At 42.9% G+C, this 27,044-nt stretch overlaps 1 protein-coding gene across 5 annotated transcripts in view; it reads left to right on the forward strand.

Annotated features, from left to right (window-relative positions):
* Positions 1–766: 766 nt before the first annotated feature.
* The window catches only part of adgrg6 (adhesion G protein-coupled receptor G6), a 98,559-nt gene continuing 72,281 nt past the window's right edge, over positions 767–27,044 (forward strand). For 2 of the 5 annotated variants that reach the window (XM_042226872.1, XM_042226873.1), the window contains exons 1-2: positions 770–1,213; positions 10,760–10,860. In XM_042226872.1, the coding sequence (XP_042082806.1) occupies positions 1,212–1,213; positions 10,760–10,860 (103 nt within the window). In that variant the 5' untranslated portion in view covers positions 770–1,211. Of the gene's footprint in view, positions 1,214–10,759; positions 10,861–27,044 lie in introns of all 5 variants that reach the window. The other 3 variants (XM_042226874.1, XM_042226871.1, XM_005937633.3) reach the window with 3 other exon arrangements.

Here is a 27,044-nt window from a genome sequence, read left to right on the forward strand (position 1 = left end):
TGCAAATCTGTGCAGCTCCCGAACTTCTTATCAGGCAGGAAGTTCGTCTTGATTGACATTTAGAGGCAAATGAGATGCAGCGTGCAGCTCTTTGTTTCCACTCATCTGCACGCGCTCCTTGTCCTCCCTGGACCAAGAACATTCTGACCACTGAAGGGCGAGTAATCACAATGCATGCTGGTAATGAGCAGCATTTATCTGCAAGTCATTAACGAATAAGTGAAAATGCAGAAATGAACGCTGTGTCGCCTGCTTGCTCAGTTCGCCCTCTGTGATCTCATATGGACCCAAGAGCAAAAAAAAACTATGCGCCTGGCTGTTTGGAGCACAAACTCTAACCTCATCACTGAAACATTGGTTTAAAATGAGCGGTCAGCTCTGAAATTGATGCGTGGCTGGAAATGACATCAAGCAGAATTAAAATACTTTAAAAGTTGTCAGGAACAAAGAAATAGATGGAACTGAGCTAGCCAACACTGAGGGAACATCTACACACGCACAGCCCTGAAGCTCACAGGCAGGATGAGGCTCCTGTTACCATGGCACTGATGATCAGCTGAGTCTCAGGGGTCAGAGGTCACCTGTTTGTGTAACAGACAGATTTCTTATTTTTATTTTCTCATGTTGTTGTCATGTGTGAACCACCTGTGGATGACGCGCGCGCGCAGTGTGTTTTTCACAATAAAAGCCTGATGGTCTCCTCTGTACTTTATTTTCCAGGATCTGCTCCTGCAGGTGAGACCTGCGGGTGGGGCCGTGCTCAGTGTGACAGCTGATTGTTCTGGTTGTTCTGTCAGACAGCTTTTATTTTGATGGTTTGGGCGGAAGATTAATCGTATAAATTCCAGCCTGAGCTGAAGTAAAAGCCCGTGCTTGTGTTTTTCCTCAGCTGAAACGTCTTCGCGCTCCTTCGCCGGGCAGTCCGGGTCAGGAAAGCGAGTCCACCCCTCGCTCTCCCCGCCTCTCTCTCTCTGCATCGCCCTCCGTCTCACTCTCTAAACTTTGGAGACTTTTGCGCGTCCTGGGCGCATTCTGGATTTGCTGATTTGGAGTCTGAAAACTTTCAGCGCGAGAAAAAACTGGAAAGCAGAGAAAGAAAAAGGGAAAGAGGAAAAAAGGGAGAAAAGAAAAAGGAGGAAAGAAGACCTTCCCTCGGACACCGGACAGGGAGAATGATCCTGCGGGGGGACCAGCTGCCGCTCCAGTGAAACATGTAAGTCACAAAGTGTGAGGCTGTTTCAGCTGCAGACTCGTGTAGGATGGGTTTGCTGTCTGGTGTTTGCTCTGAAAGCTTCTCAGAGACTCACTTTGAGTGTTTCTGTGTTTTTGCCTCCCGTTTGTGAGACATCCACAGAGTGGATCCACAGCAGCCTCCGTGGAGAGGCTCCTGGTTAGCTGAGTCTTCAGCTCTGATGGACGCGCCGTTAATGAGGAAAATCATGTGTGCTTTTCTTTGAGCTGAGTACTCCTGTGGAAAATGAGCAGATCTGTTTCCATGATGCTGCTGACTGCAGATGTGTGCACATGTTTATGGTGATAGAGACGGAGTGCGCGCGGGAGCGGGTCAGTGTGTGTAGAAAGCGCACAGACTCCTCTGGGTTCTTTTCTTTTGTCTTTTGTCTGAAACCCTGAGTTCAGACTACACAGGCCTAATATATCAGACCTCTCCAGGTCTAGCACGTAACTTGAGTCCTGTGAGGAACAAGACGTGATGTTTGAAACATGTAAAAACTCTGCGAGCACAGCTGGGACAGTCCCGGGTTTAAACCTTGGCTTAAACAGTTAAAACACCTCGATTATACTTCAACTAGTTCAATTCTTAGATCGATCATTATAAACTGGACTAAGATCTTGTTTAGGAATCAGAAAATCTCGGACTGTGAACAGAGTCCCATGGAAAAGTGTAGAAACGTGATTGGAACCAAAACGGAAACTTTGTTTTTCTTTAATAAAACTGCTTTTAAATTACCACAGTTTATAAAAGATTAGTCTGTGAAGAGTCTTTGATTACTTTGTGGACTTTTTTGTATTGTGTAGAGTTAAATAAGCACCCGTGCTTCATATGTGCAGGTGTGCGTGTGAGTCTGACAGCGCACACGTTATGAAAGCAAAACGCACCAAAAGACCCTGGAGGCACCGTGTAGAAAGTTTCTGTTTGCCGGTGTTGTGCCAAAAAGTGATTGTCTGCCAAAAACTGATTTCCAATGTTTCCGTGTATTTTTTTTATGTGTAATATCTTTACGTATGTTCGTAAATAGACTTCGGTGAACAGGGTTTACAAAGGGGTAATATATAGAATTAAAAAATTATCAGTTTTTCAAGTATCTTCACAACTCTGTGTTATTGTACTTACATTATAACCAATCCGGTCCTTTATCCCTACTTAAAATATTTTTACAGACCTATTGTAATATTTGCTGACATTTCTGCTGTCCTGTTGGCCAACTTACTCTTACAAAAGACATTTTTAATGTTAATGAGATTGTTTTTAACTGCAAAAATAAAGGTTATATAAAAGTCACTGCCAAAAACTGATTGTGGCTTCTACCTTGTCACACGAATGTTGTTTGTGGCTCAAGATGACTATATGTAATCCATGAGGGATGCATTTGACATCTGTTTCATATATTATAGCCCAACAAGTTACTTATAGCAGTTTAAATACGAGCAATCAATTTTGGGCAAATACAGGAAATCAGTTTTTGGCAGACAATCACTTTTTGGCACAACACCGGCTCAGTCAGTGAAGTAGTTTGTTTTTCAGATGATGCTGTCTGTCCATGCAGCTTATCCCAGCTATGATACGGTGAGTCGGGGTACATCTGGACAGGTCACCAGTCTGTGGCAGGGCTAACGCAGAGAGACCCGAGGGGCATTTACAGTCAGTGGGTATCCCAACCCCACAGAAAGGCCCCGGGCTGGATTTGAACCCAGAGAGGCGAGCATGGTGACCGCTGCACCAGCATGCTGTTGGTGTGGGTCATGTTTGTGTGTCACAGCATGACAGGAGCTGTGGAGGCTTTGTGCCTTAGTAACGTGTTTCATTGTGAAGATGGGACGGCGGTGACTCCAGAACCAATCAGTGATGTTCGAGGAAATGAAAGATGCATCCTCACAGGTCCTCAGAGCCTCCGCAGTCCCCTGCAGGGAGAGGATTCCTCTTTATCGAGTTCTGACTTTATCAAAGAGCGTCTTGTTTAGGGTCTTGTTTACTGCCAGGTGTTACGCAACCTGCGAAGGCGATACGGCCAAAAACACACCAAGGGTCCCAGAAGGTGAAGCGCCGAACAGGCCGCCTTTAAACGGAGGCGCGAGGTGACGTCAAATGACATTCTGATGACGGGAAGTGTGTGTCTGTGTGTGAGGTGAAGTTACCAATCCTCCAGGTGTACTGAGGAGCCCTGATACATGTACATATTAAAATGAAAATTATGTTCAAACAGAATGAAATCCAGACGGCGGCGATAAGCGAGAACGAGCTCGCGGTCAGGCGTAGCAGAGAGGAATGTGCTTTAATTAAGTTAAAGGGGAAGATCTGATCTCTCCACCTGCACCGTGAGTCTGAGCCTGGTGACATTTGGTAGGATAAGAAAGAGGCGCTCGCCTCGTTTCCCCTTTTCGTCGTGAAACGGGCGCACAAACTTTTACAAACTAAGCATTGTGATGTATATAATAAAAGTGAAAATGAGTGAGTGGAACAGTAAAGTCACAGGGAACGTGTTTAACGAGGTCCCAGGTGAGACTGGGAGGCTTGTTTTCCGACAGACTTCTTTGTGCAGGAAGAGGTGTCGCCCCCTGCTGGTCATGAGAAAGAATACAGGTTTAAGTCGCTTCCTTTTTAAATCCTAGAAACTGCTATATGCACACATGCATTAAAAAACAGGAAAAAATAAATCCCTGTGATGAGTACTTGTGTCAGTGGACCGAGTCAAAGACGGATTCGGCACTGAAGGCTAATTTCATTTAAAATGTTATGCTGGTAACTAATAAATCATAATGAGCTGTTTACACAGAGTTATGAAGATGAGCTCATCATGTGTGAAATTCATTTGGACATCTTAAAACTCTTCCACTTCCAAAAACATGTTTTTATGCCTTCCAGTAATTAACAACAGTCATAATGTCAAAAAAGGGCTCCATGCTGTGAATGAGCAGCGTAGGTTTTTTTTAGCTGTCCACACTAAGTGCTGTGATTGTGCTTAAAATACAACAGCAGAATCAGTCACCAGCATGGAGCCCCCTGAGGATCAGCACCGAGCTGACAGATCTTTGGAACATTTAGTGTGCTTTAGGCCCTATTTTTGGTTTTGCAGCACATTTCCATTGCATCTGTGCGTGTTTGCATAAAGCAGAGAGACATCACTGCAGTGCAGCTGATCAAACAGCGCAGCTTCCAGGAGCGAGCAGAGACCAAAGCGGAGCTAAAAGGAAAGGGAATATCAGACACGCCATGTTGTTGTCCGTTTACTAAAAATCTCATGATGATTTTGAATATCAGTGACCTCAAGGTCAGAGGTCAAGTTTTCTGAATATCCTATGAATGCCATTATTAAAGAGTGAAGCATATTGGTTGAATATGATGGAAACTACACAAAGAAAATGAAGCAGTAAATTCTGAGAGTTAAGAGCTACCCATTTTTGTTGTAAATAAAATAAATAAATAAATATGTCATCGCTGGATTAAAAACTGCTAAACATGTCACCCTGGTCACCCCGTGGTTCCTTCACAGGTATCGTCCACCTGTTGTTGTCACACTTGTGTTGCACAGCCTGAATTGTGTGTCCTCTGGTCCGTGCTGCTGTTGGTGCGTTTAGCTTCGCCTCTGCCGTCTTCACAGCAGACAAAGAGCGTCTGTGTCAGAAATAACGGCTCCACATTGGAGGGCATTGTTTCCGGTCAGCGCGTTGCATCGGCGCTTGCGGGCAGCGCTGATGTTTTCGGCAGCTCTTCCTTTTCACAGTCATCTCTGCTGTGGTCATTTCCCTTTTGCTTCAGGCTAAAATTTCAGCCAATTGGAGTTCAAAATATGCAAAGCGTCATCACTCAGAGGCGTCATGCTCTTGTTCTGCTGGAGGACTGCGTTTAAGTGCGTCTCAGTGTGCGTCGTCCTCTCCATGCAGGCTGGTCAGACGGACACGACAATGGGCCATAAATCAAGCGTCAGGCAGCTCTAGCTGATCTTCTGTACACATGTTTGAGGAGGGCAGTTAAAACAGTTTCTCACAATAAATTAGATTTACAACCGTGTGCGTGACAAGAACTTGGCTGCAGTGTTGAAAGGACAGGTTCCTGTGTGGGCTTCAGACCTCCACCAAGTTTGAAGAATTGTTAATATTGGGATACTGCAGCGAGACGAGTGCTGCTATGGAGATTTAATCCTGAATGACTTTGTTCTCCACCCCCAAAGCCGACAGAATAGAAAACAAGTGCGCCTGTTTAACAGACTGATTACACATGCACGACACAGAAATCTGAGCGCCACGCCAACGCAGAAGAATAAAGAGCACAAATATCTTAGATTAACATCTCTAGAATATAATACACTCATCTACAGAGTCAAACAGTTTGTCCCTGTTTACCTTCTCTTACTTCATAAGAGAATCCATACTTCTTTCTCTGACTTACAGAAAGGTCTTCACACAGATCCAGACTTTGTCTTACATGATGTCTGAAAGGCGTTTGGGTCTCTGAGGAGTGTTTTTAAGGATTGCATACCCCACAACAGCACCTCTGCAGCCCTAAACTGGATAAGAGGTTAATTAAAAGGATGAAGGCTTGCCCACTGGCATGCTTATGTGGCAGTTAGAGATGGATAATTTCATGCTAGTGAAGTTTTTGCACACCTGAGTCACATTCAAGCCTTTTCTATCCTGTTTTCAGGATTTTAATCAGAATCAATAATGTCGTCAGTATCGATGACATCCCCATCACTCTCCATCTGGAGGCGCAATTCTATTTTCAACTCACGTGTCCATAATACAGAGTAACTCTCTGCTCAGCTTTAAAAACTGTAAAACACATAGAGGCGGGGCTTCAGCCGTAAGCTTTCAGCAGTGTAGTTTCCTGCTGTTGATCTACGCTGATGATGGTGAAGTATTTTTTCTCAGAGTTCGGTGTTTTCTGTCTTAGCTACTATAACATAAAACTGAACTGCAACCCTACTGAATTAGGTCTGTTAAAGTTGTTGCAGGATGCAGCTTCTGGTGATGGTGTATAATGCAGTAGTTGACGCAGCAGCAGTGGGGACTGGTCTCTTACACATATTTACATTTAAACATCAGCCCTTTCCAGCATGTAACCGAGCAGATTTTGGAAGCTGAGCCTCTCTCTAGGCTTCAGTGACAGCAGGTAAAAGACACAGTTTATTTTGTGTTTTTAGTGACTGCACTGATTTAGTGATGACATAAAGGCAAATCCTTCAGTAATGCATCTGTGGTAGGGTCCAATCAGGAAGCAGTTGACACCGTTGGTTTGTTAATTAGACCAGAAAGAGAAGTTAAACAGCAACAAGATAAGAAATACAAAGAATGAGGTGACGCTGACAGAAAATGTTCAGCGTGATGTCGGAAAGCTTTCTTTGATTCTTGTGTGTCAAACATGAGCAGTTTGAGTAAAATGTAGTTGGTTGTAATTAATAGAAATCAATTTTAATGAAAAACATCTGTCAGGCTTGTTTTCTCACTCATGTCCAGGTTATTAACCTTCAATGTAAATGAACTTGAGGGTGAGTCACAAAGGTGTTCCTGCTTGTGCAGAGGGGTTGGGCAGAGAAGGTTTGTGTTGCCGAGTCATGTCAGAGCTCCTTTTCCTGCAGTGAAAGGTGATTTTCTCAGTTGTTCTGCAGTGAAACCCTCAGAATAACCTCTGGGCCACAGAATGCCTGGCTTGAAGCAGGGGTTTGCAGGCTGCCATCCAGCGCTGCGGACACATGAATCGCCGCCTTTATGTGGTCATGTCTACCGCCTTGCTCGCTGACCTCGCTCTTCTTGTCATTCACTCCCATTTCCACAGCAGAGATGGAGCTGGGAGGAGGAGGACCGAGAAAACAAGACGCATGACTTGACAAAGAGGCGAGTTTTCTTTAATGTCAGGAGCTGCATGAATTTGCAGCACTGGACACAACAAAGCTGAACGATGAAATTAAAATCGAGCTCTGTTCTCTCTGCTCTAAATATTTATGATGCAGGAACTGTTCCCAGTAGTAGGACGGCCAAGTTTGCATCAAATGATGAAAAAAATTCTAATTAAAAGTTCCCAGAGACCGAAATGTTTCTGCTCGTCTTTTTGCTTTCTCTACCTTGTACAATTTTCATTTCTTCCTAGTGTGTTGAATAATTCACTGGTTTGATCTGCGGAGACAGAGGAAGTGTGCAGCTGCCATGTAAAGTTGTTCAAACACACCGCTGAGGCCATCTGCTGCCTCGCACATAGAGACGTGACTTTGTTTCAGCGTGAGGACTTAGCAGTTTAAGCTCAGACAGGGTGACGACGAGAAAACTTTGCTGAGTTAAACCGTTGAATATTCACTGAATGTGTAGCTTCGGCAAAGTCCACAGCTCAGGTCCACATTATTCTGGACCTTTGGAAACATCAACGGCCAAATTTGTCGTGAGAAAAAAATTTGTCTTTGGTTGTGCACAGACAGACGAGGAAACTTTGAAGTAGCTGGGATCAACCATGTGATCGAGGCTTTTCACAGCGTACTCTTTCTGGATTCGCACAGGGATGGATATCAATACCAAAGTCCTAATCAGTTCAGTCACAGAGTGAATGAAGTGCCGTGCAGGCTTCATATATTTCTGATCATCAAGCTGTTCTAGAGACCATGCTAGGTTTGCTAGCCACATGTTGGTCTTCGCCAAAATGACCACACAGTACAAAGTGTGTGTGCCATTATCATTAAATATGCTAACCTTCTTCACTTCTACCTCCTGGATCGGTGCAGATGTGGCAGTACTGCCTGAGTGAAGTTCAGGAGGATGCTGGCTACATGTGCTGTCATGGCGAGCATATATAGGAGTGCGGTGGGTGTATCTTGGGCGGCTTTGGCCTCTTCAAGGAATTCACCAATCACTGGCAGATACATGCAGTATCAATAGAAACACAAGGACTCGCTCCCACACAGCTCTGGTCTTAACATCATGGAGTTGGTAGGAAAACACAAGGACCTGGGGGCCATACCTTTCTTAAGTGTTTTTGATAAATATGAGCCACAAAAAGATCCCAGCAGTCCCAGCCGTTAAGTGTCCAATGGGTTAATGAACAGCTGAGAGAACAACCTGAACGCTGTTGTGGAGATGATGTGGTTTCTTCTGAAACTTAAAGACATTCGGAGTTTTTAAGCTGTGAACAACTTTTCTCGGTCTTCGGGTCATTTTTGCTGTGATTCATAGTTTAGTATTACGTGATCTTATAACTCAGTAACCATGAAAGAGGAGCCGAGTTTATGCTCTTGCTCAGTTTTTAGCACAGCTGTCACTTCTCTGCATTTTACAGTCTCCTGACAACAGAGACAACAAAATACAATCAAATCAACTCAGCCAGAGTCATGAGGGACCGTCCGAGACACCGAAAACAAACTTTAGATTCACTTCACTGCGTTAAGCACATAGTGCACAGATGATGTCACTTCCTTCCTTGAAACCGCTGTAATTTCATGTTTTCTGTCATCTGCCACTTGGCCCTCTGTCTGCTGAGCCCAGGTGCATTAAAAGTTATTCAAGTTATTCAAAAAAACAGCAGTAGGATATTTTGGTAGATCGTAAACAAAAATAAACAAATAAATACATATTAATATACATATTAATAATGAGAGTAGTTAATTATCAGCCTTCTTAATAATTAATAATAATTGATTAAGTGAGGAATTATCCAGAGAAACTTCATTAGCAGTGATTCAAGCAAACCTGGAGTTGGATATGTGGAAGGAGCAGATTATAAGATCCTGCTTTTAATAAGCAGACTGTCTGTGTGATGCTGCGGGTATTTATTACTATTTATAATTTATACACAGGCGACAAACAAAACCTCCACAAACCCACTGTGTGTGTCTGTGGAAAATAACTGGAAAGGACTTTGGTAGAAAACCTTTGTGACTGTGGTTTCAGCATCCTGCACTGCTGTGTGTGTATACATGTGTGTGTGTGTGTGTGTACGTGTGTGTGTGTTACCAACAGCGATTATGGGGATCAAAATCCTGGTTTGAAGGCATTTTTGAGACTCAAAATGTGGTTTCAGTGACAGGGTTACAGTTTGGTTAGGGTTAGGCATTCATTTTTCATGGTTAGGATTAGGGTAAGGGGCTAGGGAAAGCGTTATGTCAATTAGATACCCCCGCCCGATGTGTGTGTGTGTGTGTGTGAGTACTGTAAACATTCGTTTCAACTGCAGGAAGAGACTAAATCAGGAAGAGACGAGCTGGGTCTCCACATCGCTGTTCCTCCCAGAGGCCTTTGAGATTTGGATCACTGGATGGTTAACCCTGATAAACTATAGATGACAGCCTCACTCGACCTTTTGGTTTCATCTGTGCTGAGATAAAAGTGTCCCGACCTCACAGCCGTCAGGAAAATAAGAGGTGTCAGATGGCTGACAGTGGATGTGTGTGTTTGTGTGTGTGTGATAGATTGGCAGGATCCAGCTGATGGGTGAATAAAACATGAAACAATGGTGTGCTGACGCTGTGCCTGGAACATCTTCCTGAATGTGGCTGACTAGTTTGGATCCCTGTGTGGGACTGAAATACTCCCAAACGGACACATTCAGATGTGTTATTGGACTTTTTTTTAATTTGGAGACTTTCCACAGTTTTTCATTAAGTTGCAAATCAAGTGACTCTTTGATTATATTAAATTTGATTTTGAATAATGTTATGCTGCAAACAATGCCACAGAGAGCAAGCCTAGAGTATGGGTACCTGACTGAAGATATGTAATATAAACAGTTTAACCCACTGATGTCGGCTTTATTTAAACATTTCCTTGAAGGATAGAAGTCATTCCTGTTGGGATAACTACCTTCAGTCTTCTCACATAGGCAAACATGAACTCTCCCTCCTCTATAACACCTCCGACCCGTTGGGGCGTGGACGTCAGCTGATGCTTTTGTTCTGTGTGTTGTCGATGGGGTCTCCATAGGTCGGGCTTGTTCCTGTGCCCTCTGTGACCCTTAGTAGGTCCTGAGCCATTGTTGCGGAAAACTTAATGAATGAACTGAGATAAGATTTGAATTTGCTTTAAAGCTGCTTCACTTTGCTGAAGTGAAACTCTTTGATACAACAAGTCCTCTCATTAGCTTCTCTCTGCATTGGAGCAGTTTGATTGGTTCCCCGGGGGTGTGATTGTCTGACACGCAAACACATGTGATCTGCAGTCACTCGTTTATTCACAGGTCTCTCGTCAGTTTCAGGGCTGCAGGACACATTTGAATGTGACTGGTGAGAAGCATTTGAAGCTCCTTTTTTGTCATGAAATTATCCATAGTTATGTTGAATTAGGAATTACTGAGACACAGTAAATTTGCATCAGGTCAAGTTGCACTCCACCCACTCTAGAGCGAAGTGGAAGGCTCTTTGTTCCCGCTGATGCTTTTCTGTTGCTCGGACTGAAAAATGACAGCAAATAAGTTGAAAATGGTTCAGAGAGCAAATGAATCATAAAATGTGGAGTTTTCATCCAAGAAAAACAGGATTCATGTTCAGAATATGAAAAAGTCGGAATGCACTATGCTGAAAATTTCCTTCTTCGTCTGCTTTTCCAGGGAGACCTTTAGAGGTGAAGGCGGAGGAGGAAGAGGAGGAAGGTGGAGACTTCGTCACGTTGTCCCGGTGGTTCTGCTGTGGATGACCCTGCACAGACACGGTAGGACTCGATGGTTTTAACTCTGCCTGAATGGGAAAATCCAGGACAAATAGATCTTACTTTTATTTATTCACTGAAGCAGGAAAGCCGTGCTGCCCTCACAGCTGTCACACCGACAGGAAAAAAAAATCACACATATTCTAATAAATAAACCTTCAACCCCTAAATCGCGAGCAGGAATAAAACCGTAATCATCTGAATACTGAAGACACTCCAACTGCAGTGTGTGTTCAGGCAGTAGTTGGAGTTACTGGGCTACTTCCTGATGACATGTTTTTAGTGATGTTTGCTGTGTTATTGGGCAGCGTGGATATTTTGAAGAGTTCACCACTGCAGCCACAGCAGCACCCACATGGAGAACATGACAAATACGTTCACTCGCACTTTAAAACACAAGGAAAACGCCTGCAGGTCACCTCTGCAGGAGAGGCTCAGGAACAGGCATCAGTGTTCTCAGTTACAGAGCGATGCCGTCTGATGACAAAACACGAAACCATCATGAAAATTGAATTTATTTGTTTGTGTATGTGAATGCAAACATCACCTCTTTGAGTTACGGTCAGCTCGACTTCCTCGCTAACATACGAGGAAGTGTAAAAATCATCGGGTCCATCTGAGAGTTGAGCTGCAGTCCTTGGTGCGAGGGGCAAAACGACCCAGAAGGCTGTATTTTTCTTTTTACTATTTGAAAGTAGAAAACCTCACAGCGTGAACACAGATACAATATATAAAACTTCATGCTTGCGTCAACCTGGGAAAAGAAAGAAAAAGGTAGGGGGAAGGATTAGATCCAGGATTTTGATAAACACAGAGCTAGTGCAGGGAGGATGGGCTTCATGTCACGATGTTGGTTTCAGGTACAGAATGAATTAACAGTAAACAAACCTTTATTCAGGTGACCCAATAGTCCAAAGGGGCTGTGGATACACTAGGCATGAACAGGCACACCAGCAACCTGAGGCTTTAAAGCAGGGGTGGGGAACTCCAGGCCTCAAGGGCCAGTGTCCTGCAGGTTTTAGATATTACCCTGGGTCAACACACCTGAAATAAATGATTTTTATTTTAGGCCTCATTACTTTGGTTGTGTCCGAATTCAGGGGAAGGATGCTTAAAATGCCATATTTGGAGGCAATGACGTCACAGCAACGAGACAAAGGCTGTCCGAATTCGAAGAGTACTCAAAATGTGGCGACAAATGCGTCTTACTTTTCCACAAATTTTAAGGATGGGTCCGATGTAGAAAAAGAAAGAAAGTGTACCTTATTGGTCCCCGTGGGGAAAATCCCTCTCTGCATTTAACCCATTCACTCAGTGAAGCAGTGGGCAGCCATTGGGCGCCCGGGGAGCAGTGTGTAGGGACGGTACCTTGCTCAGGGGTACCTCAGGGTAGCTGTTCAGGGGAATCGAACCCCCGACCTTCCGATCATGGGGCCACCACTCTACCTACTGAGCTATCCCTGCCCTGATGTAGCCTTCGTGTCCTACCATATCCCAGGATTCATTGCTGGTCATAGAGGAGATTTGTTTCTGATAACGACGGGGGTCGAAGCGGGAGCGGAAAACACTTTCAAATGTAGGTATATGAAAATCTGGTTGTACAAAAGTTAAATTGTTATAGTGGTCGTGTTGTTAAGCTTTGGGCATCTGCATAGACATTTTTTTTAAATTTTTATTTAAATAACCGTAAACCAGCTTGTATGGTGGGTCCCGCAGTTTTTCATGTATTGCCGCTTACATACAGCTAATTTAGATTTTTTTTTAATTGGTGACATGTTATGGGGAACAAAGACCAAACGGCTTAATTTATTAAAAGGAGGAGAAAACGATCACCTCTTCACTGGGGTGAAGAATTGGGCCGCTATGGCGTGGAGGTACAAGAATAAATCAATTTACACATCATATTCATATGAGTACGGTCCTATTAACCCTCATGCTGTCCTATTACCCCACAGCAGCGGTCCCCAACCTTTTTTGCGCCACAGACTGGTTTATGTCAGACACGGAGCCTTTAAGGTGTCGCGGATAAATACAACCACATAAAATGGTCCAACCAAGACAAAAACTGTGGTATCTTGTAAATATAATAATAAACGTGAATGTACTGTGTAATTGTGTAACTTTATTAGCAGCGTCCTCCTAAAAATGCAGAGGCTGAGGAGAGGAGAGCAGGGAGAGGATGGACAGACTGTTTTCACTTCTAGAAAGATTAGTTCCAAAATGAGTTATGCATTAAGAAATTAATTTATTTGGATATATTTGTTACATTGTTATATGTGTTGCATTAGTGTAGAGGTTTTATGTTATTAATAAATTAATTAATTAAAACAGTAATTGTCACTGAATGACTGGTGTTGTGCCAAAAAATGATAGTCTGCCAAAAACTGATTGCTCGTATTTAAACTGCTATGAATAACATGTTGGTCTATAATACGTGAAACACATGTCAAATGTATCCCTCGTGAATGATATCAAGTCACCTTGAGCCTCAAACAACATTCCTGTAACAAGGTAGAAGCTGCAATCAGTTGTTGGCAGACTTTTAAATATCCTTTATTTATCCAGTTCAAAAAAAAATGTTGTTGACATTGAAAATTTATTTTTTATGAGTAATCTGGTCAAGAGGACAGCAGACAGCGCAACAAATATATCAACAGCTCTGTAAACATACTTTAAGTGGACAAAAAAGATCAGATTGGTTATAATGTCGGTACAATAACACAGAGTTATAAAGACACTTGAAAAACAGGTAATTTTTAAATTATATAACCGCTTTGTGAACCCTGTTCACCGAAGTCTATTTACCAACATACATAAAGATATTACACACGGAAACATTGGAAATCAGTTTTGGCAGGCACTTTTTGGCACAACACCGGCAATGATTCAATTATCCATGTAATTAGCTGAGTAATTCCTAAATGTGTGTAGATTAAAGGAAATTATTTTACCTGCATATGTTTGTCTCTGTTGAGCCTAAGCTACAAAACGTGCCGGCGACGACGATAAGGTTTTTCTAGTTCCTCGAGAATTACAAATGTACAAAAAAAACGGAGCGACATTTCTGGGTCCATTTTAAAGTTTTCGAGTTGTGGCACTAGTGACCATAAAAACACGGAAGTAAGGGCAGACTTGAAGGCTAAAAGGCTGTCCACAGCCCATCTGTTATGTTGCATACTCATTGTTTGTTCAATAAAGTTTCTATGGAGAAAAAAGGGGGCTGTCCACAGCTGCTCACTTCCTGACTACCTGTCCATCTAAGGACACTACCTTGTGACGTAGGTAGGTAGTGTCCTTATGAGCATCCTTCCCCTAAATTCGGACACAGCATTCAAGACATGTTGAGGAGTAATTTAGCCATTTAAATCAGCTGTGTTGGATCAAACGCACATCTAAAACCCATCGCTGCTTTAAAGCATACAGGAGGCAATAAAGGAACAGGAAACAGGCGGGGAACTAAACACAGCTGAAAGTAATCATAGATAATGAAATAAAACTGGTAAATCATAACAAGAAAACAGCAAACACACAGAAAAGGAGAAACTAAAGCTCAAGGAATCAAAATGAAGCTGCACCTACAGATTATTTCAATCTCATTATGTTCATCAGTAGCACGTCGCTGCAACCACAGAGAACCTCCCTGAGACCGAAACCGCTGCTGAAACACGAAAGTGTGGCAGTGAAGACTGTTTGATGTCATTAAGGTGCTCACAGGTGTAGAACACAAACATGGATCTTTGTGTGTGTTTTGACCACCCTTCCTCCAGTTGACACCGGAATCATTCAGTGTTTGTGGAGGACTTCCTGAACGCTCGCAGCTGTGAGGGCAACGCAGCACAAAATTCTTCCTCTGACACAGCAAAACGATAAAAGGCCCTCAGCAGCCGTCAGAGCGACTGCACAATGATTAAATGTCAGAGTTTCAGAGCGGAGTAAAGTCTGCTTTCACTCTCAGTCTCATTTTGTTCACTCGTTGAATCTTTGGAGTGAACATGAATGTGAAGTTTTTCCTTGATTAAAGCTGCTCGCTCTGTGATAATTGCTTTAATTACAATGAATCTGTGCTTCTAATGACATGAAATCATCCATTAAATGTCATTTTCAGATGTTTGTGTGATTATTTTAATTAAACATGGGGCTTGCTTGCATTTCCTTTCCCTGTGAAAATGCCTTTTATTGTGAAAGGCTCGTGGACATGACCATTTTGTGTTTCTTTGCTTTGTTCATGTTCTCTTTGTGTTCAGCTGCTGTTGGGAAAAGACGCTGCGTTTTTGAGGGAGTGCTCATGCTCTACGTTCCTCTGAATAAAGAAATGAGCCACGTGTAAAAGATTCTTTCGAAGCTTAAACTATGGGAAAACCGGCATTCCCAGGGATGCAGCGTTTTCATCTGACAGCAGTGATCTTTCATTTTGTCTCTTCTTCTCCCCGAGTTTCCATCGTTTGCTTCCCGCTTCATCCCACTTTGTTTTTTCATATTTTCCATGTCTGTGTTGGAGCATGCCTCCTCTTCTTCATGCTTCCATTAACGAGAACCACCCGCCATGTTCCTGAAGCCTGCAGTCAGATATCTTTTCCATCTGGTTTATTTTTTATTCCGTGGAGAGCATGTCAGCAGCGATCATGCTCTGATGCTTTCATTCATTCATTCCCATGAGGTCAGAAATTCATCCTCTCACATCCATGCATGTCTTTCTGTCGCAGGCATCACTCTAACACCTACAGACGTCTTTTTGTTTTTTACTTTAACCTACCCAATGTTTGTGAGTGGTGTGAGGGAGGTTTGGTTCCTGGAATCAGTTTCACGTTCGATTTGGAGCCAAATTAGACAACACTGGGCCAGAAACCTGTTCTGAAGCCTAACAGAGTTTAAAAAGTTTCGTTTTATAGATTAAAGCCGCTGTGTTTAATGATGTGTGTTTAGTGATTAGTTTGGTTATTTTTCCATGGTTTTATGGTTCTGTTTAAAAACAGAGGAGAGCTCTGGAAAGGGTTTTTTTGGTGTTTTGTACTCTGATTCAATCCTCTGTTTGTCAACACTTTCCTGTAATCCAGTTATGTTTTCCTCTGATTGTTCAGCTTTTGGCCAATGAACTAATCAAACATTTGTTGGTTGTTTGCTTCGTTTGTATCTTTCTGGTTACTTCATTTGTTCAGAAGATCAGTTTGATTGAAACTTGGTTTGTTAGTGTATTTTCTTTTTCTCCTCACTGTATGGCTTTTTTCAGAGCTTGTGTCTGAATGAAGGTGTAGTGGGTGGTGCCCACAGACTCATCTGTGCAGGTTTGGGCTCTGTCAGCCCGACTCTGCTGTTTTTATTATTTTTATTTTATTTCCATTGGAAATGTTGACATTTCCAATGGAGGTCACAGAAGGTGACCTCAGCAGAAATGAAAGTTGTTTATGTTCATCAGTGTGGCTTGCATTAGAGCACTGTACCTGGACGTAGTTCTATAACGGCGTGTAAACTGAGTCGAGAGAAAGGATTTTCTTTGTTTTTCTACAGCATTAAATTACATGGATTAATTTTCATTTAAAGAGATATTTCATGTTCACGAGTCAAAATAAGAACAAATGGCTGCAACCGCTGGGTCTCCTCAGAAACGTGCACCCAGTACAGACTGCATACAGTCATTGCAAGCTTATTATCAAGGGTTTGACAAACATGCACGCTCAAACTACTCTGACAGCGCTGGCTCTGGGTGCCAGTGGCATCGGATGGGACCAAAGTTCGGCCAAATTCTTGCACGGCAGCCGTGGGAAAAGTGGGGCATCCACAGACTTTTGGCCATGTGAGTGTTTTTCTTAGATTTCAGTGTTCAAGGAGAAATGCAGGAGTGGAGGACCGAGAGCAGGGAACTGCTGGCTGTCCATGTTTTCCATGTTTCTGCCAATAACACTCATTAAACTGAAAAATTCAAACTCCAAGTGAGAGAGAGAAAAGCGAGGGGCGAGCAAGAGGAAAGAGGTGAAGGGGGGGGGGGGGAGAGTACGTTTAATGCATTTTCCATACCTCATCAGCAGCTGCAAGCCAAACCGTGCGGTTCACACACACTCGTAAAGTTCCCAGCAGTCCTAAACCACAGCACACACACACATGTGCACAGGGGTTAGCGGTGGTCGCTGTTCTTCTGGTGACAAACACATAACCGACATGTGTGTGCTGCTGCTGACCGGCTGATAAACTGCAGCTCTGAAACAATCACACAGGAAGCTGTAAATATTAGAGAACGAGCGAGGGGGAGAGAGAGAGAGAGACCTTTGGTCTGACAGCAGCGTGGGGCCTTCTCCTCTCTGACACGTCAGTCCGTTAAGGGTCACATGCCAATCTGTTTAAAGTTGCTGTGCCCTCCAAACACAAGCTAACGCTGTAGCTGTGGGTCTGGTGAGGTTCCAGTAAATGTATTCTGCTGTTTGTTCTGAAGCTCTGAAGTTTCCACACACTCAGCAGAGCGCAAGTCTTCCGAGTGCTGCACCACAGTACGACTATTGTTGCAGAACCACAGTATGCTAATGCTGCAGACTCAGACCAGGTCTCCTTCACACTCACTGCCAAAAGTATTGCACTGACTGAAAATGATGCAACGTATCAGCTTCACGGAGCAACTCCCATCAGGACGTTGCTCTTACCAATTATCTCCCCATTTCTTACTGATAAAAACGAAGCCTGAGTGAAATGCACAGGCTGACAGACGGTGCTGAGTTGTTTTTATCTGATGACGTGAACATGGGGCTTTATCGAGATGGAACCAGAAGCTGTAGAAATGTGCTTTCTGTCACTTGCCAAAACTAAAAGCAGCACGCCTTCCTAGCTGCTCAGCTCGGTCACTGACCTGACAGCGGAGCATCTACACTCGACCTTACAAACACAACTCTGACTGTGATTCCAGTTCCCAGATCTCACAGTATGACCACAACGTTTGACAACATAATGCTCAGACTTCCTGAGTTGCTGGTGATTTGTTTCAAACCATCCATTTTCTACTGCCTGTCTGGATTTGAGTTGTGGGGGCAGCCATCTAAGATAAGCACAGACTTCCCTGATCCTGAAATCTTCCTCCAGCTTATCTGGGGGAGTACGGTCATCTCCAGTCTTGCAGAGAGATGGAATCTGTCCAGCGAGTCCCGCGTCTGCTCCCAGCATGACATGCCTGAATCACCTAAATTGATTCCTAAACTATCCATCCATCCATCCATCCATTTATTGTATTTTGCTTATCCAATTCAGGGATGTGGAGGGCTGGAGCCCATACCGTAGGGCGAGAGGCGTACACCCTGGACAGGTCGCCAGGCTGCTGCAAGGCTAACACACAGAGACAGACAACCGTTCATACTCGCGAAATAAAATCCAGTTTTTAAAAAAAAAATCTGGTCCTGTTTTAATGATTAGTCAGCAAAATATGTAAAAAACTTGTTCTTTGAAGTGAGGAGTGTGCTCTGATATTGGAGCTTTCATCTTAAAAAAAAGAGTTTCAAGTCTCATGAAGTCCAAAAAGTTTTTCAAAATATGATTAATTATTAGTTCATTTCCCACAAACATGCCTTTTGTTTCTTCTGTTTTCTTTTTCTTAACGTTTCCGTGCGTTCCAGCATCCTGCTGGCATCTGAACAACGTTTAAAATCTTTTCCACCCTGACCAGAATTTCTTTTTCCTTCCTGCCGCTGACTCGCTGTGATTAGTTTTTGTCCTGTCTGGGCTCGGAACGTTATCAGGGATCAGCAGCCGCAAATTGTTAATGTCACCCTCCACCAACACTGCTAATTAATCATAATTATGGTGTACTGAATTTTTTAGACAGTAAGGAAATGATTTCAAGCCTGGGCGCCTAATGGCTGCCCACTGCTTCACAGTGTGAATGGATTAAATGCAGAGAGGAATTTCCCCACGGGGGATCAATTAAGTATACATTATTATTATTAAATTTCGGTGTGTGGTTTTAAGGAATCGATGCAACGCAGCCGATGAGACGTGAGAAGGAGCAGCTGAGGTTGTGCACACATCTTGCTGTGTTCTTCATAATACACATAATCACAGAAAAGACTATTAGACATGAAAGACACGAAGTAGCGTTTGTGTTAAAAGAAGACTTTTAACTGCTCAGAAATCGTGTTTAAATAAGATCCTCTGGTCCTCCTCGGTTAAGTCGTTCCTCTGGAGGCAGCGAGAGGCCGGGGAAGGGTCGTTCCTACATATTTCATAACATGATGTGGGTGTGTGGTTGTGGGACGGTCCAGATTTTATCAGTCAGCTTGGCGTCCTCCCCTCATCCCTCAGTTTTTATCTCTACCTTCACTTTTTTTCTGTTTTCTCTTCTGCACGTGTAACTAAGTACATTTACTTTACACCTTTTGTGCCATATTTATTTCACGGTTACAGTAACCAGTTAACCAGTGTAAAATATGATGCTTGGTTATACTATAAAATAAGAAATCTGACCAGAAAATGAACAAATGAACGGTGTTTCGCTTCCAGCTTAACTTGACGTGACAAGTTGTTGTTTTTCCTCTTTGATCTGTTTTTAATCGTCAGTTTGAGGCTGTTTATTGGACACTCTTCTCACTCTTTTCCAATAATAATCAGAGGAAATAATGAGCATAATAGTGGGCTGATACATTACTGAGCAAAATTACATCCGCCCCTTATAATCTTCATTACAGATCTTTAAAGGTTCCAGCAGAATGTGCACCGTTAACATGAAACTACTGAAAATGCATCATTCAAACTCAAAAGGTGCTGATTATGAAATTGACTGAGTACTGCAAAATAAAGATATTTCTAAGTATTTTTATCCAACAGCACAGACGATGCCACACTTTCTTTAAAGAGTTACTGTGTTGCTGTGAAGCCTTTCAGTTTGCAGAGAGTCCAGCAAGTTTGTTCCATATAACACGAGCATCGGCAAAAGAAAAGCCAGTTTTATGCCATGAAAATGTCTGTTTCACATCCGTTTGTTCATCTTAGAAAACCCAAATGTATTCTGTTGATAGTTTTCAGTTTCACTCTGATTGGTTGGCATGAGACTCTCTGATTGATGGTATTTGGTGGGAGTTGAGATGAGGTGTTCAGCAGCTGGCTGTTTCCCCACCTTCACGGGAGCATATCCATATATATCTCCTACTGAGCATGCTTCATATGATTGTTTTGGTTTTCTTTGTGTCACTGTAGGGTCTTTCCCGTATAATATGAAGGGCTTTGATGTGACTGTTGTGATTTGGTGCTAAATAACTAATAGTGAAATGAACTGAATTGTTGCTGTGTGGTGCTATTTACTGTTTCAAACCAGAGACATGTTCCAAATGTCCTGTGCTGTAAACTTTAGCGGTATGTATTTTCTTCAGTCGTGTGAATAAGCTCTTACTTTGTGTTCGTCTCTGCTTTAAAAGCAGCTGGGCAGAGATGAAGGTTTACTTGAGCCCAGTTACAAAACCTGGACGATGATGTCACTTTTGGCCTTCAATTTTCTTGTTGAGCGCAAACAAGGCGATACTCTGTCCTCTCTCCTGTTTTACACATCATCCCTTCTTCAGTCAGCTCTACCTTCCCCCCCAACTCTCGGATGCCAGTCTTGATTATCTCCCAGTGAAAGACAAGAGGATGATGTGAGGGAGGAGCAGGAACACCTGGGAGAGTGATTCAGTGTTCACCTGCAGAAAGAAAAAGTGGGGGAAAAAAAAAAAGTAAAATTCCTCTTTCACTATGTAATTATTGCGCTTCGGGCGAGCTTATCTGTGCTCATTTCAGTGCTTCAGGTGTGTGCCGTTCATGTTTGAAGCTGGAAGAGAGCAGCTGTCGATGGATTGAAATCCGGGGTCTGAGCTAGCCACCCTGTTTGCATCTTTTGAAAGACCCTGATAGGTTGTCCAAATTATGGAAAATATTAGGCATCATGTAAGTGCAGTCATTGTGTAACTAGTCCAGCTGAATAATTGACTTCTCTCACAGCAAAGTGGAAACAAAGGGTTTTCTATGGAGCTCATATACCGTGTCAAACTGAAACAGACATACTGTGTTGACTCAATATTGTCTGAAATATCTCTGTATGCAGTGTCAATATTTTCCTCTTTGGAAGAGGCAGCTCCTGGGCGAGGTGTTCTGAGCATGTCCGATCCCAGACACACCGGAGAGATTATGTCTGTCAGCTGGCTGTCAGCTGGTGAAACCACCATATCTGAGTCTCCTGTAAACAATTTTTCTATGGGGACGAGATCATTAAAGAACTATATTTTATGTGTGTGGAAATGCTCAGAGTCAAATTAGTTAGAGCTGTAAATCATCATCATCATTTCTTGGAGGAGAGGCAAGTCCGTTTCTGACCGATGATTGGCCAACAAATGTTTCTTTCTGTAATTGCCATGTTTGTTGTTGTGTTTCAACCGCAGGACCTTCCCTCAGATTACAGGAATTCTTATAAGGATCTCAGTTCCTGTGCAAGAATTTAAAATGTAGAATGAGGCAATAAATTCACTTCTGATAAGGTCTGTTTATTCCTGGAAAAATACCTGATTAAGGTGTAAAATTATCAGCAGTTTCAGGAACTCCTGATCAAGGGGAACGTCACGGTTGTGATATATCAGTTCTTGGAAGTAAATCTGTTTGGATGTGGGTCAGTGAGTGAGGATTAGTGTTGGAGGTTGGCTCAAACAAAACATAATAAAACATAATAATTAGTGCTGCACTTCACTAAGTCTGCAGTTAAGGACTGTACACATTTTACTGTAGTAAAATGTGTCTGAACATCAGGACCAGCGCTGTAACTCCATCGTCTGATGTTCTGAATGAAGTCACCAAGAACCTGAGTAACAAATTAATATCTGAATATTACAGGCCAATGGTTCTACTCTCAAAAAGAGGGAAACAAGCTCTCTGTTTTTATTCTCTACATCATCACCGCTTATGAAGAAAGACCGCTTCAACATTTCCTGCCAGTAACCCTGTCTCTTTGTCTGTTCGATGACATCTGCCTGTAAGTACGGGTGTCTGGTACAGCTTTGCATTATGAGATGGTCTTGTAATGACTAGTTTCTTTCAAGCGCACCCAAGGGTTGATTGGGTTTCTCTTTTGTAGTCGGATCTTAAAAAGTCTTAGATTGTAATCAAAAAAACACTTCAAGTTCTAAAACTGAACCCATGCTGGAAAAACCTGTGACCTGTTGAGCATTTATCAAAGTTTTGTCTCTAAAAAGCTACATCTGAAGTGCTCGCTGAGGGAAGCGACTTCAATTTCAAACCTTTTTGAAGTTTTGTCCCGTGTGTAATTTGAAGAACTTCTTACAGATTCTTAAAGTGAGTTTAATTTTCACAAAGCATGATTCAGATTCCTCTATACTGCAGACTGATACTGACCACAAAGGCATTCTTACATTTCATCCAGCATGATAGGCTGTTGTGCCTTCATTTGGAAGAAGTGTGCACGGTGTTTGGACTGAACTGTGTTCAATTTGTAGGTGGGAAAGAAGGAAAGCAAAGAGAGGGGATCAAGAAGGAAAGCAATGGAGCGATAACAGTGAATGCCTGAAGAAGAAGGAAGGAGTAGAGAGGAATGCGAATGAAAGAATGTGAGAGAAATGCTAGAAAGGACAGAGAGGTGAAAAGAGAGAAGGGCAGGTTGATGGAAGCCAAATCATCTATAGGATTATTTTCAGGAGAAAGGCTGAAAGGGGCAGAGGGGGCTTTTATTTTTAGTGTATTTGTGATACCGGAGAATTTAAGATGAAGTTTGGCCAAGCTTGGGTCACAATGAAATACCAGGTGTGCACTGATATCTTGTTGATAACAGAAATGATGCCAGAAAGTTCCTATTTCAAAAATCCTCTCTGACCTTTCCTCATTCTGTCATTCTCTAAGATCTTGGGGGTTAAGGAAAGGTCTCTCATATCTGTTATCAGAGTGGGCAGGTTTTAATACTGAGGACATGGTTAGTTGGCACCACTGGTGCATTAACAAATTTGCAAAATTGGTTTTTAAATAAGCTCTTCTCTTCGACGCAGAGATGCTGTACCAAACTCACTACAGACTCACACCAGCAGCTCTGAGTAAGCCCGATAAGAAAGACTGAAAAGGCTCCTTCTGTTGCTTGTTGTATTTCATCATTGGTCCTGATTGTAAAGGTGCAACAAACAGAAGTTTATCTTTATCTTTCACAACGACAGCAGTTTATCAGCCACGTTAGCCAACATCAGCTATCTCTGGTGGTATCTGCTGTGTCAGCATGCTCATTACGGATTCTGGATTTTAACACCATGTGATCACGCACAGTATTTCAGAGCCCACACAGTGGTGTTTGGGTTATGTTCAAACCCACTGGTCAGCCTTTAAATAGTAAATGTGAGTCTCTGTGCTACTGTATTACTGTGATAGACTGAATAGGATACTAGTGATTGAGCACCGAATCGTTATTGACCTCGTTCACATACTGCAGATGACAACCTAGCATGAGTGGACTGATATCAGGTCAGAGAAGGTGCTGAACATGCAACAAGAGCTAAAGTCTATGATGTAAATTATGATCAGGCTGACTAACCACTGATACTATGAGCACACCAGAAATGTTGTAAATACAGCATCATTAATGAACAGTTATTACAGTTTGATGTGGTTTGTCTTGAATTCTCATTATACTATTATCTCAGAGAGTATTAGGAAGTCCTCGGCTGTGTGCAGCTCTTCTTTAACTTTTTAAGGACAGTTTAACAGTCCTGCTTGTGGAAGATAATGAAAGATTCACTTCACTTAGAACTCACAGTGAATAAGAGTGAAGGAGTAGAGAGGAATGCGAATGAAAGAATGAAGCAGAGCACACAATGGTTTTCTGTAACTATTAAATTAGAATTTCATTGACTGGAATAGACTTGAGGTGTTTCTACACACACTTAAGTATTATTATTAATATTTTTATTATAGTGGACAGAAAAGCCACAGCCAAGTATGAGGAAATATATGAATTTTAGTTGAGCCACCATCTTATAATTCACTTCATGTAATGCAGACTTTGGCAGAGGCTGAAAGCTGCCACTGCTGTGATGTTGTCACGCTGGACGGAGGCCAGCAACTTGAATAGAACCCAAGCGCAGACACACAGGGCGGAGGCAAGAGAGCGTTTTAACACAATTTATTGGTGAATATATAATATATGTGAAAACACAAGGACGTGGCAAACTGTGGTGTGGAAATGTAGCCGTGGAACTATTAGCGTGGCATGAACGTGAGGACAACTAGATCTAGGCAGGTAAGTATTGGTCACACTGGGGAGAGAGGAGAGTGGAGTTAGAGCTGGGTTAAAGTGGATTACCAAAGAGGGTAAGTATAACAGTTTTTCCAGCTTACTTGCAGGAGGTGGAGGTATGGTATTGAGGGAGAGGTGAGGGATTTTCTCGGAGTTTGAAAAAGGTGAAATAGCTGACCTGGGGTTCGTTGGATCCAAAGTGGTGAGTGAGCAGGAGGGCAGGCAGGTGAGGTTTGGAGATATTTCCCAGTGAGGTGGAAAGAAGCTGAGATCCAAGTGGTGAGCAGCAGTCGACACTGGAGAAAAGGTCCTGAAGCACAAGAAACAGCGCGAGTAAATCTACTTGAGAATAGCAGCATGAATGTGAGAGCCGGTTACCAACATCAGGTAACTGACGAACTGGCAGGAAGGAGATGACAGCGCAGAGCTTAAATCCCCTTTGGCCTGATTGCCCCAATTAGCTCCAGATGCGTGAAGCTGAGGAAGTCCTGCCCACGGGCGGAGCCAAGGGTGCTCTGGCACTGATGGAAATTCCCAGCTGCTCACCCAGACCATGACAGATGTAGAGGTCGGCTGGATGTCTTTCTTCAGAAAACTTAAAACTTCAGAAAATATACATTTCTTTCATTTTATGCCTTTATTTAACAGAGACAGTGACAGAGGGATGATGAATATCAGGAAACCAGGACGTTTGTGCCAGAGCTGTTCCTCTTTTACCCTAAACAAGATTTGGAGTTGCTGTAGGTTTGCAGGCTGTGGATGTTCTTGTTCCTTGTTTTACAAAGTGTCCCCAAATGTTCTCTCCTGGTGTTGCAATAGTCACCACAGTTTAGGAAACAGGCGTTCTCCTGTTGGATATTTGTCTTCCGACATGAGCTTAACTTTATCAGTAGGTGAACCTTTTCTTTCTAAAACCTAACCAAGTGTTTGTGGAGGCAAACAAATACTCCAAGTTTGTGAAGGTGATAACTGGTGAAAGAGGCAATGTAGGATTTTGAAATTTGTACCATTGGTGCAGCTACTAAATATCTTGCACGACTTTGAATTTCAGTGACCTAGATGTCAAGGTCAAGGTCAGAGGTCAGGTTTTCTGAAAGTCTGGTGAATGCCTACTACTGCCTTCTACTCGGAGGCTGAGGGAAGTCATGGGGAGCCTCCAATATTTTTACATCCTTTCGCAAATAAAGGCCTCGCCTGCCTGTTGGAGCGACTCTGCAGTCATTCTAAAAGGCAGTGATTAAAAGGAGATGTTAAAAAGTGTCAGTATGTGATGAGTTGGGCGTTATACTCAACAAACTGAGCCCTCACAAAAGCCGTCACCAGCGCATACAAAGTTAATAAGTAACTGCATCCACACACCCCCACCCAACCCCACACCTCACCCCACACCCCTCCGTGCTGCCTCTCCATAATTAAAATGTTGTAAATCTGCCTCGAGTGAGTAAAATGCACTCTTCTACACTTCTTCATTGTTGCATCTTTTTAAAAAATCCACTCTGGCAGAACTGCAGCAAAGCCAGCCTCCCGTCTCCCACACTAGCTCCCAGACAAAGGCCTTTTGTTTTCGGCTCCATCAGATGGGCTAAACGAACAGTGCTCTGGGTTGTAGCTCTGACAGAGAAGCGTACCCACATGTCGAGCTTCCCGTCAGGACTGGTTTCAGTATTCTGTGTGGGAACTGCTGCAGGAAACAACATCTTCTAGATGTCGACTTTGTTTCATCTAAAAATTTCTCCGAGCACAATGTGGCAGGCTTTGGTCAGTAGCTGGAAGACGTCTCTCAACGTAAATGTAGACACACAGCAAAGTAGACACATGTATTGCCAAACATAACACTGTGTAATTCTAATATTCAGTCGACCTAAAAGTATGTAGACAGTAAAAAAATGTTTTGTCTTTATTGTCAGGCTTGTTAACCCTCTCTGGACTGCTCTGTTTCAAAGAGGGATGAACTCGTGTGGCCATACCTCAGCTAATCGTGACCCAACAACCCAGGATGTGTGTTGCTCCCCTTTGTCATTTGTAAATCGTACAATCATTTCTTCCTCTTAACCATCAAACAGAAGTATTTAAACACGATGCATGCAAAGTGTTCAGGCATGACCTCGTTCAAAAAACGGAATCCTGCATGAACTACAAACTTGGGCATCTCCTCTGCAAATAAATCTAAATAAGCAGGAAGTCTGTGACCTTTCTGATAATCTACCATGAAAGAGAATCTTGGACATTAGCAGCAGTTTGTGAAGACACACCTGTACTGTGGAAGAAGTGAGTAAAAATATTTCTGAGGACTAATTTAATTACATAAATGTTCCTCAGTCAGTGATTCCAGTGGAACAACGTGTTGAGCTGGAATCTGGGCTCAAATTGTGTAAAGTCTGTAGTTATGAAAAATGAAGAGTGTTGGGAAAAGGCAAGCCTCTGACACACACACACACACACAGCCAGTAATTAGCAGCTCAGCATACACTTGCTGCGGGTCATTAACCTCGGCCCTGCAGCCTGGTTGCGTGGATGCTGGTAATTAAAGTGACGTGTTGTTTGTATGTTGTTTGTCACATGCTTTTTTTTGGCTGTCAGGAAACTCAGGAGGGTGAATTAGCAGGAGTGAATGAAGGTGTGAAGCACACACACACACACGCACACACTTCTTTGCTTTCACTGTACCTCAAGACCACAAACCTCCTTCACTCAAACACACTAACTTTAACCTTAGTCAACTCAATGATTTGCATCATACAAGAAAAGTTTGGTTCTGTCTCCATTAAGTAGCTGTGAAAGTTCACACACAGACACAGAAGCTAATAAAGCAGCAAGCCATCCCAGTAGCCTGTGCCCAACCTGATCTCACCTCCTACTTTTAACAAAACCACAGCCACACACACACACACACACACACACACACACACACACACACACACACACACACACACACACACACACACACACACACACACACACACAC

Source organism: Haplochromis burtoni, unplaced genomic scaffold (assembly GCF_018398535.1).
Source record: "Haplochromis burtoni strain Fernald_Lab_line unplaced genomic scaffold, NCSU_Asbu1 Contig_232, whole genome shotgun sequence".
NCBI lineage: Eukaryota > Metazoa > Chordata > Actinopteri > Cichliformes > Cichlidae > Haplochromis > Haplochromis burtoni.